This window comes from Indicator indicator, chromosome 26 (assembly GCF_027791375.1).
Source record: "Indicator indicator isolate 239-I01 chromosome 26, UM_Iind_1.1, whole genome shotgun sequence".
Classification (NCBI taxonomy): domain Eukaryota; kingdom Metazoa; phylum Chordata; class Aves; order Piciformes; family Indicatoridae; genus Indicator; species Indicator indicator.
Genome location: NC_072035.1, coordinates 2,485,977 through 2,498,011, shown reverse-complemented (window position 1 = coordinate 2,498,011; position 12,035 = coordinate 2,485,977). Strand labels below are relative to the sequence as shown.

At 43.7% G+C, this 12,035-nt stretch overlaps 1 protein-coding gene across 2 annotated transcripts in view; it reads left to right on the top strand.

Moving 5' to 3' along the window:
* Positions 1-12,035, top strand: part of PPIL2 (peptidylprolyl isomerase like 2) — a 76,334-nt gene that overhangs the window by 9,060 nt on the left and 55,239 nt on the right. For both annotated transcript variants that reach the window (XM_054392540.1, XM_054392542.1), the window contains exons 6-7: positions 7,172-7,223; positions 10,284-10,375. In XM_054392540.1, coding sequence (XP_054248515.1) covers positions 7,172-7,223; positions 10,284-10,375 — 144 coding nt within the window. The remainder of the gene's footprint in view (positions 1-7,171; positions 7,224-10,283; positions 10,376-12,035) is intronic.

Genomic DNA, 12,035 nt, shown 5'->3' with positions numbered 1-12,035 from the left:
CAGAGAAGGAGACTCCACAACCTCTCTGGGCAGCCTGCTCCTGTACGCTGTCACATTCACCATAAAGAAGTGTCTCCTCATGCTGAGGTGGAACCTTCTGTGTTCCAGCTTATGTCAGTTGTTCCTTGTCCTATCACTGGGCACCACAGGAAAGAGCCTGGCACCCTCATCTTGACACCACCCCTCAGACATTTATAGATGTTGATAAGATCCCTTCTCAGCCTTCGAGTCAGATTCTCTTTGTGACTTTCCATCTTCTGAAAAGTTTTCTTGACTCCTAGTGTTTCCAAAGAGAGCATTTTCATGTATTGCCTAGATGCAAAATGCTCTCAAGTCCTCCATAGTTAGACTACCTCTACATCAGTTTTCCATATTTAGAGTGCTGGGATTGTCTAAGAGCAAAAGAGTTTGACCAATGGAGATGCTTTTCATTATGTGGAAAAATTTAGCAGAATATCGTAGAATTCTAGAATGGTTCAGCTTGGAAGGGACCTCAGAGCTCATCTATTCCAACCTCCCTGTCTCATGGGCAGGGACACCTTTCAACTCGACTTGGCTGCTCAAGGCCTCATCCAACCTGGCCTTGAACACCCCCAAGGAGGAGGCATCCACAACCTCCCTGGGCAGCCTATTCCAGAGTTTTCCTTCCACATCAGTGCTCAGCACCTGAAATCCGAGTAGTCTGCTGCATGTTCTTCTTGGAGCTTTGGGTAAATGAGCAATCATTTAGGTGGATCAGTAGCTTCAGGTCCCATTTGGCTGTAGCATGGCTGATATATAAATGAGACTTCTAATTCTTCTCTGGAGAACACTTTTCACATCCTTGTCAGAAGGAGTCGGCACATCTACAGCTTTGAAATTCAAAGTATATTTCTTTGTCTGATGCAGCTCAGTCAAGTCTTCCATTATTGCATAGGTTTAAATATTAATCTTCCCCTTTTTTCCCCCTTTTGTTAAGATTGCCATATTTTTTTCCCATACATTTGGAGTAAAGAAGGTTTTTTTTTTTTTCGTTTATTTATAAGAAAAGTTTCAGTGGGGGGTGAGAATACAGTTTTGTTCTGGGTGAGTAATAGCTTATTACAGAGCAGAGAACAAAGCTTACAGAAATAAAACCAAGGGCAGCTTTGTTGTTGAAAAAATGATTCAGACAAATCCAGCTTAGTTGGTTTTCGTGTGTTGCAGAAAGAAGGCTGAAATATCAGGAACAGAAAGCTGGAAGTCTCTTAAGGTCTTCAGTTCTCTCACAGTCAGCTTTGCAGGCTGTGTGCTCAGCCTTGAACCAGTGTTTGCTTTCTTCCTGCTGTGACTGCCAAGAGGTTCTTCTGATGGTTTCTCATCTTGTAAATCTTGGGTTTGACCAGCTTAGTCTTGTTTGTATGTGTGCCAGGACTGCTCTTCTCTCTGTTAGTGTTTACAGCTGTATGTTTGGTACAGAGGACTTCAGTGGTTTCTTGACATTGTCTTGTTGAGACTTGTGTTTTCACTGTCAGATGTTCTTCTTGCCTTTAAGTTCTCTGTACCCTGAATGGTCACAGTCTTTCACTGCATCTGTTTAATTTTCATTTATCTGCTTTGAACAGAGCTAATCTTCACAATAAATGGGTGAATGCCTGGTACAGTGGTGGGAATATTTTCTAATCTCTTCCTGAAATACATCAGTATATTACACATGATAGTGTAGGACAGAAAACATTTTCAGTGCATGTGTTGAGGCAGGAGGGGTGCTTTCAGAATATGATCATTTGTTGCATCTTCTCCTGAGAAGTTGGGACATTTCAGAAGCAGGTACTTAGAGATTAAGTCAGAATTAGCCAGGATGTGCAGTGGCTCTTCCTTTTTCTTTTTTTGCTTTTGTTTTGAATGTTACTACCTCTGTTTCTGTGGCCTGTAGCAGCCTTTCAGGCACGGGTGGTTACAGCCATCATCATTAAACTTATCTCTCTCCAGGTGCATTTTTGTCTGGGGGCAGCAGACAGAGCCTGCTGCTCAAACGCCTGGAATCCACTTTGAGTGAGATGAACTTTCCAATATGCAGCAGCTGAACCATGTCGTCTTACCTCATTTGCTTCAGGAATTATTAGCTTTTAGTCAACAGTCTAAATGAGTTAATATTTGACCAGTGACCATAAATTTTCAAGGCCCCTGGATAGAAACATATTGAGGACATGATTCCTGCCTAAAGGAATGACCAGAAAATTTTATGTTGTGACTGGAAATGGTCATAAAACACAAGAGGGGCAAGGGGATGAAGGTCCCTGTGAGGCTGCTGACCTGGCATATAACTCTTTTTTGTTGGGTTTTCTAAAGCTTTCTTACTCCCCTTTGTTACAAATACCTGGATGGTTGGTTGTTTCTTTGCCAGAGTTCATAGACTCATAAAATGGTTTGGGTTGGAAGGGAAGATCACCCAGTTCCACTCCTGCCATGGACAGGGGCACCTTGCACTAGACCCGGTTCCTCAAGGCCTCATCCAACCTGGCCTTGAACACCTCCAGGGAGGGGGCATTCATGACCTCCCTGGGCAACCTGTTCTAGTGTCTCCCCATCTTCACTATAAAGCATTTCTTTCTAATCTCCAGTCTGAATCTCCCCTCCTGAAGCTTAAAGCCATTCCCTCTCGTCTTGTGTCTGTGCTTTACAGTAGTGTACCCAGCAGCACTAGGAGTTAACCTTTATCAGTTCCCTGTATAGTGAGAAAACAGTGAGGGGGAAGAAGATGAGCTTTGCCTAGATTTATTGTCCAAGTCCTTTATCAAAAGGAGGAGCTATTTAAAACCCTGTGGCGTCATAAGTCGCTGGCCAAGCTGCTATACCTTCTTTGCACCTTGCTGAAGAGATTGTGGTGGTGATGGGCAGTGTTTTATCCAGTAAGCCAGTGGTGGGCAAAGGCAGACAAATGTGTTCAGCATTATTCCTAATGCATTATTTCCCTTACAGAAAAAAAAAATCTTTGCATCTAGGTTTTACAGACTGAACAGATGGTCTCTTTTTCCCCCTTTCCATGTTTTGATGGTAGTGTGCACATTGGCTGGGGTTTTGTGGCTGTGACACTTAAAAAACTAGCAGCTGTGAAACTCCCTAGCCTTAAATGAGGTGCAGCAGGAGGTTTCCCACAGATCCTCACTTGCCTGCTTTTCACTAAAATTGGAGGGTAGCTTTTTGATGCTTCTGCAAAGCTGCTTTTTTTTCCCCAGCAACCATGTTGTATTTGGCTGCGGGTCTCTGGATTGGTAAACTTCTGACTTCATTAAGGTCGCAGGTTTAACCTTGCATGTGAAGCTGCCTATCTTTTCCTCATGGTAGCTTCTGTTAATGTGCTCTTCAACTGAGCAGCATTGTTGTTAGGGTCTGTGAGCCATGTGTGTTAGCAATCATATATGGTTCTCTGGACAAAGCTTTGGTCACCATATGGTGTCAGTTTAATTAAAATTTAAATATGGAAATACAGTGGCCTGGAATTGCATAAACAAGGACCTTTCAGATCATCAAGTCCAGCCGTTAAGCTAGCACTGCCAGGTCACCACTAAGCCATGTCCCTCAGCACCACTGCATCTCTTCTAAATACCTCCAGGGATGGTGATTCCACCACTTCCCTGGGCAGCCTCTTTGAGTGCCTCACAACCCTTTTGGTGAAGAAGAATTTCCTAATATCTAACCTAAACCTACCCTGGCACAACTTGAGGCCCTGGGCACCCTGATCTAGTTGGACATGTGCCTCCTCACTGCAGGGTAGTTAGACAAGATGAACTTTTGAGACTCCCTTCCAACCCATTTCAATCTGTGAATCTGTTTCCTCTTGTCCTGTTGGTTGTTACTTGAGGGAAAAGACTGACCCCCACCTCACTCCAGCCTCTTTTCAGGTGGATGATTTTGTCCTTGTGTTGCCAACCAGACGTGACACATTAATTTTTCCCCATGATAGCTTCCTTGTGTGTTCCTGCCAGAGGCCATTCAGAAGTGTCCAGTCCCCAAGTGTTGAACGTTTTAACACTGACTCAGTTCCTGTTGCTAGAGTGGCAAAGTTCCTATTTACAAAACACAACTCTTGCTGCACATCACTATCTCTACCCATGTGTGGACAGAGAATCAAACAAGCCCATTTTGATTGCATTTCAGGCTGGTGCATATCCAACAGGGTCAGAGCCTCATTAACAAGAAGAACATGCAGCCACAGACCAAAGAGAGTCAGAGAGTGTAACTAATTGATGCCCAGGGATTGTAGGTCATACCTTCATGAGGCACCCAGCACTGACAGAGGATGATTTAATTTGAAGCAATCGGCACACTCCATCGCAGGCTGCCACAGTGCCCCACTAATAACCTCTGCCTGGGGTATCGATAAAGGATGCTGGCCTTTGGGATCCCACAGGAGCCAGAGCTGGCAGCTGACAGATGAGAGCGGTGGGGCTTCTCACTGCTCTGTGAGAAAGTAGGTCATGGCCAAAAGTAGCCTTGGCTGCCTTTGTGGAAGTGTGCCTGGGAGAGAGGAGTCAGCTGAGAAAAGAGCTCGCGAGGGTTTCGTGTCTGTTTGTTCAGCCTTGCCTTGCTGCAGAGCAGCTGGCACTGCTGCTGGGAAGTGTGTCTGCTTTCCAGTATTTTTGCAGAAAATATTTTTAGAAGTGAACGTGCAGCTCTTCTCTCTGCTTAGGGGAAGTGGTGGATGCTTGTGGCCTTTTGTTTTTCTGAAGAATTTCAGGTTTTCATCAGATGTTGTTGATAAACATTGCTTTTCCCCTTGCTTTCTTCCCTGGCACTTGGCTGGAACTTGCTGGTGGGGGTGAGTTGGGAAAACTCAGGTGGGAAATGCTTTTGAACTTGAGCTGTGGATGCAATATGTGAACTCCCTCATGCTTTATTAATAATAATAACTATATAAACCCAAGTATTTTAACTCGTTTTAGGACTCGCTCCCTCCTATCTCTTTCCATGAAGCCTGGTACCTGTTTGTGGCATAATGGTCATTTCCATGGCAACAAACTGTGATGGCACTTGGAAAGCTTTGACTTTGGATGGAGTAAAAATGAAGTCAGATTCACCCACATGCAAGATAACCCTGATTTCATGTGAAATTAAGAACTTGAGAGGAAAATAGTATATGATACGGGCTTCCTATGTTGTAGTCTGTCATAGTGTGTGCCTTCAAGTCCCTTTCCCCTATGCTGAAGCCTGCCAGGAAGGTCCTCTAAAGGCCTTCCTTCAACTTATCCATGTTTCCAGGGGTTGCATTTCTAAAGAAGCTTTTTGTGGAATGTAATTTTTTGGGCTGTTGCACAACATGTGCCCAGATGGATGCTGCTTTCTGTTAATAAGTTGTTTAGGTTGAACAGATCTGTCCAGGATCATATGTTCGTTTTGGCAACTCTGCTGTTTTCCTGCTACTTCTTGAGCAATTTTGTTCATATAAGAAGAAAATAAATGAATAAAACTCTGCCTTCACTTAGTCATTTTAGAAGCTGTCATTGCCTTTGTCTGCTGTCTTTCTTTGTACTCCAGCAGCATATGGAGGGGGGGGGGAGTTTGGGGTTTTTTTGAGTATCCACTTAAGGAAAAAGAGCAGCACTGGTTTCCCATTGCCTGACTAAATCTAACCTAACCTGGCATCTTTTTCCCCTTCCTATCTTACTGCTATTAGCCCTCATTGCTCTTCTTGCTCATAAATGAGAGGTGATTACCTTTCTGGCAGCAAATGATCCTGCCAGTTGGCTGAAAACAATTCGAGAAGTGCCTTCTTCTAAATGAATGAGTCCAGCTGTCACAGTGTACTCTGTGAACCAAGAAGATGAATTTTGATTAGGCAGAAGACCACTGACTTAGTTTCTCCTGATTTTGTTATCACTCTTTGCCATAATCATTGAAGGAGCAGCGTCGCCACTGCGGCTGGCAGATCTCCACTTGTGCCTGTTAAAAAGAGCTGTCTGGGTTAGAAAAACCTCCCTAATCTGTTCAGGTGCCTGCTTTGAGAAGAGAACCCATTGTTTCTTTTAAAAGGCCTCTGCTCTGGATCAGTTTGGCAGCAAACCCATCTCTGACAGCTGATATAATCCAAGGCTTTGTTGTTTATTGGTTTTGTTTTGTGCGTTGTTTTTTTTTTTTAATATATCTGAGATCCTGACTCAGCCCTGCAGATTGCTGGGCTGGACTTTGTCTCCATTTGGGTGCCTCAGTTGAGTACTACCTGACTGGTGGGGTGACCCCAGGGGTGGCATGCCCTGTTGTGCCAGCAATGTGCCCAGATTGCATCCTGGCTTTGTGAAGTGACTGACAGTCGTGGGCCTGGCCTGTCATGTAACTGAAGGCTCACTCTTACTTCAGTGTGCTGGAAGCTTTCACATGCTAAGGAAGGCTGTGGGGAGGGAGCAGCCTGATCATCCAGAAGTGTTTGCCAGGCTGATAGGTCTTCCATTCCCATGTCAGAAAGCCGCTCCAGAAGAGAGGGCAGCAGAACAATGCCGCAGACATTCCTCTGATAAAGCCTGAGAGAGAAAGAGCTTAGTCTGTGGTATCCTCTGTAGAGACAGAGAACATTAGCCCAACTTCAGCTGCCATCCCTGTTCCCTCTTCTGGGGAATTGCTGCATAGGAATTAAGTAGCTAAACAGCCTTCCAGGGATTCTCTTCATCACCCCAAGCTCCTCTCCAGAGAATCTGTGCCTCTGTTTCTCTTCATTATTGGTAGTTATCATGTAGGCTCTGCTTCCCATTTCCTGAGGTAAAAGGAAAATCTGAGTTATTTCAGAAAAGACAGTGAGCTTGATTGCCAAAAGAGTTTGCTGGCTTTATGACTATCATCAGAGGTCCCTTCTGAATTGTCACTTCTGATGAGCAGCAATGATCTTTGTCTCTTAGCTCTTCATGCAAACTCCCCTTTCAGTCGCTGCTAAGGGAGCTGTGCAACTTCTTGAGCTTCTTGACTCTGGGTAGCACTGTCCTGTGATTGACAGCAACACTGAAAAGAAACCTCTCCCAGTTCTCAGGCTCTGTGAGCCTTGTTTTTGTGGGCTGGCTATGACTTAAGTTCCCAGGGTGCTGATGATTCAGACAACTTGTATTATATTATTAGTAAATTATGTACTATTAAAATTCTAACAGTGATGTTAGAGTTCCCTTTTATTTCCATGGTTTGATTCTGTTATGATTAATTTTTTTTTTAAATGCTTCGTTTTCTTTAGAAACTAGATGCCAAGTCACTTATAAAGCTGAACTTTGCTAAAAACAGTGAAGGTAAGTACAGTAATTTTCTGTGGGTTTTTGTTGGTGATGTTTTGTTTGGGTTTTTTTTCCAGTAATGAATGCTTTAATAAATCCTAATTTGTCTTACTCATGGTAAAGTTCTGTCCTGATTTTTATTTCTTGAGAATCACTGCTTCTTGTGAATGACAAGTTTACCTTGAAAGTTCCATTTCTGGTTTTCTTTACACTGGAGAGCTGTAAGTTATTCATCCATTTTGCTTTATTAGAGCTGTTAAGGCAGCCAGGTACTGTTTACTTTAAAGGAAAATGTCAGAAAAAGCTGAATTTCTGTAATATGCTATAGAAATGTCTAACTTGCCTGTGGCAATATCTGCTGTTCATTTCATTTTGAGCAACTTTTTGTTTATCAAATTAATTAGACTGAAATTAACATGTGGGATTTTTATCAGTAGCAACATGCAAGACAGCAGCCTCCAGTTTTATTTCTGCAGGGTTCAAGATGTAAAATTTGGTATCTAGGAGGAGTATCTGCTCTTGTGAGAGCACACCCCAAATACTTCATCCAGTTCTAGTGTCCCCAGCATAAGAAGGACACAGAGCTGTTGGAGTGAGTCCAGAGGAGGGCCACAAAGATGGTCCAAGGGCTGGAGCACCTCTGCTATGAAGACAGGCTGAGGGAGCTGGGCTTGTTCAGTCTGGAGAAAAGATTCTGGGGGGACATTAGAGCTACCTGAAGGGATCCTACAGGAAGGCTGCAAAAGGACTTTTTGTGAGGGTGTCTAGAGACAGGACAAGGGGGAATGGTTTGAAGCAGAGGGAGATCAGAGTTAGACTGAATCTTAGGGAGACATTCTTAAATACAGGGGTGATGAGACTCTGGAATAGGTTGCCCAGGGAGGTTGTGGATGTCTCCTCCCTGGGGGTGTTCAAAATCAGGTTGGATGAGGTCTTGAGCAGCTGAGTCTAGTTTAGAGGTGTCCCTGCCATGGGCAGTTGGATCTCTGAGGGCCCTTCCAACCTGAGCCATTCTGTGATTCTCCATATCTTAGTAAATTCCATGGGCTACCACATCTTGTCTCTAACTGATTAATTTCTTCTGTGTTTTGTGCTCCATCTGTCTCAAGAGAGGGTGTTAAAAATGATCAATAGTCATTGTGGCCAAGGTTTTTGAAAGATCCTCTGACATTGTGCTTTCCTTAAAGAAGTCTGGTTCATAATGCTGGGGTTGAGTGATGGTAGTTCTGCAGTGTCAGAAGCCTTTCCTTACAAAGGAGCCTTTCCTTCTTGTGTCATTGCAAGAGAAGATGTGACAAAAGTGGAAGAGTCAAATGTTGCATTTCTGTCTAGCAGCAAACTTTTCTTTAGATCTTAGCATGTAGAGTGGTTTCCACATATGAAGCATTTTCTGTCTCCACACCTGCATGAGAAAAGAGATCTTTAGATATTGCAGCTTATCCTATTTGATGAGCCCTCCATAGCTGAGTACCTTCTCTCCAGAACAAGAAGTGTGTGTCCTCAGCAGCTCTGCTTTAGCTAGAACTGGAAATGTGGAGATTTGCTCTGTTTTGTGCAGCTGATGTGAGGCCTCACATTTTATCAGTGTTTCTGTGTCCAGCAGTTGGGCCTCACCTTGATGCCACTTCCAAAAGTCTGTTTCCAGAATTCCTCTTCAATTTCAGTCCCTCCTGGCAGTGGTTTTCCTTCAGCTCTGGTGGCATTAACAAAAACAGTCCTCAGCTTTTACCTGCATCTGTGTGCTGGAGGTCAGAGTGTCTCCTCCAGCTGAGCAGCTAATGGTAAATACTCGGTAGGTGCTTGCCTCTCCTAGCTTTGCAGGTGCTGTGAGCAGTCTCTGTTCTGGTGGCCCTGCTGGTTTTGATTTTCAGATGGTAATTAGGAAAAGAAGAACCAAATGGGCCCAAGCTGTTAAAAAAAAAAATCTCACCCAAACCCCAAACCTAGCAAACTGATCAAGTATTAATAACCTTCTTCTAATTGCTTTCTGCTGAGAGCATCCAGACATTCTTCTTTTTCCTTGCACATTGCCTTCCCTCAGTTTTCTTGTTGTTGACGTGCTTAATATTTATGGTGCCCCTCCTGGGAAAATTCACAGCTTGATTAGAGCAGGAGCTGAGTTCCTTATTGAATAACGTGTGCAGATTTAATGGCTTTCTGCTTCCACGTTTGAATATAAAATGCTCTCCTCTCCTAAAAGCACAACAGCTGCTGGGAACCTTTTTGTAGGACAGAAGCTAAACTTTTATTCCTGGGAATGATGCTGAGAATAGAGCAGTGGGCACCTTACAAGGTACAGGATTGTGCTATCAGTAGAGCTTTGATTACAGACTCACACATTGCACTGGATTGGAAGAGACCTTCAAAGGGCATCTTATCCAGCCTTCCTACACTCAGCAGGGACACCTCCAACTAGATCAGGTTGCCCAGGGCCACAGTGAGTCTGATCTTGAATGTCTCCAGGGACAGGGCCTCAACCATATCCCTAGGCAGCCTGTTCCAGTATTTCACCACTCTCATTGTGCAGAACTTCCTCCTGATGTCCAACCTAAATCTCCCCTGCTCCAGTTTCAAACCATTGCCCCTCATCCTGTCACAGCAATCCCTTCTAAACAGTCCCTCCCCAGCCTTCAGATACTGAAATGCAACTCTAAAATCTCCCTGGAGCCTTTTCTTCTCCAGGCTGAACAACCCCAATTGTTTCAGTCTGTCTTCATAGGAGAGGTGCTCCAGCCTTCTGATCATCTTTGTGGCCTCTCTCGTGTTGGAAGCCCCAGAGCTGGACCAATTGTATTGTGATACTTCACAGATACCAAGCAAATTGGATAAAGTTTTGAGTTGGGGAATTGAAGGTAGTAGATTTGAAACTGCATTTTCATTGTTTGCTTTCTAAGTGTTACTTTTTTTATTTGGCACTGAAGAAGTGTAGTTAAAACACCCTTAAATACACTCTGAAGTTATACTTTATATTAACAATGAATGTCAGTATCCTTCACAGAGGTAACAGACTTTAGCTATTTCAAACCAGTCACAGGGACTTCATAGCAAATTTAAACCTTTTTTCCCCTCCATCAGGTAAATACCACTGTCCAGTGCTGTTCACTGTGTTCACCAATAACTCCCATATTGTGGCCATCAAGACAACTGGAAATGTGTTTGCCTATGAGGTAGGTTCTCTGTCGCACTTCATTATTAATGTTTGATACTTGGTGCATTCCACTCAAGATCAGAAAATGCTTTAGAAAGTCGACTTTTAGTCTTGTTTTACAGCCAGTGAAATTAAAGTGCAAGGAGATGAACTGATTCACAAATTGGTGTCCAGCTTTTGCCCTCAAAATATGAACAGCCCTAGAATATGACTAAAAAGATATTTTTCAAACCTTTTCCTAATTTAATCTGCATTATCTGAATCTGCTAGACCAAAATGAGCAACTTTTATACGCTCCTCAGTTGAAAAGGCAAATTTTCTTTTGTCTTCTTTCTGACACAGAGTCATCACAACCCTGACACAGAGTCATCACAACCTCACAATGCTTCATTTCTGTTTATTTCAATTAGTAATTTAAAAAAAAAAAAAGAGTATTTTAGCTGGAGCTGGGGAAAAAAAGCAGACAGAATGCCTTAATGGACACCTGAACTGCTTTTTTATTTGTGCTTTCTGAATATTTGTGCAAACCCAGGTGGAATTTTAGTTGTGATTTGTATAATCCTTACTGTAAAAGCAAGGTTTATTTATTTTTTCAGTAGCAAATGAAACTTTCAGTTAATGGATCCATATCCAGCATTACAAAAAGTCTGAACAGTGAAACATCTGCTTTTTGAAACCTGCTGATGAGAGTAGGACTTTCAGATACTGAGAGAGGAACCTAGTGAAGCCATTGCAATCCAGGGAAAGGCTGAATTCACCATGGGTTTGAAAACTAGCTCCTTTCTGCTTGAACTGTTTTCATTCCAGCTGTGAGAGCAGTCAAAATTAGGTTGAAATAGTATCTTCTGTTCCTTCTGAAATCCTGACACTTTGATTGCTGTGCTTAAAAGGCAAGAAGGAGCTTAAGAAGTCTTTGTTGCAGGTAGACTTCCACAGTCCTCTCTCTGTATGGTGTGTTTGTTTGTCATGACAAAGCTTTTGTTCCCCATTGATTCTCACTGTGAAATCACACTCTGCAGCTTTGTTGAGCAACATTAAATTTTCTCAGAGAGTCATTCAGGTTGGAAAAGCCCTTTAAGGTCACTGAGTCCAACTGCAACCCAACTACCATGACCACTAAACTAGATCCTGAAGCACCACATCTGCAGCTTCTTGGACACCTCCAGGTCTGGTGACTCCACCACCTCCCTGGGCAGCCTGTTCCAACCCCTCACCACTCTCTCAATAAAGAACCTTTTCCTAACGTCCAATCTAACCCCCCCTGGCACAACTCAAACCCATTTCCTCTTGTCCTGTCACTGGTTACATGGGAGGAGAGACCAACAGCAGTCTCACTCCAGCCTCCTTTCAGGCATTTGTAGAGAACAATGAGATCTTCCCTCAACCTTCTCTGCTCCAGACTAAACAACCCAACTCCCTCAGCTTCTCCTTGTACAATGCCCTCCAAACCCCTCACCAGCCTTGCTGCTCTTCTCTGGACACCCTCCAGCCCCTCAGTGTCTTTCCTATTCTGTGGTGCCCAGACCTGAACCCAGTGCTCAAGCCGTGGCCTCACCAGGGCTCAGGACAGTGACACCATCACTTCCCTGCTCCTGCTGGACACTGGTTTTGGTCCAGGCCAGGATGCCATTGACCTTCTTGGCCACCTGAGCACTTTTCTGGCTCATGTTCAGCTGTCC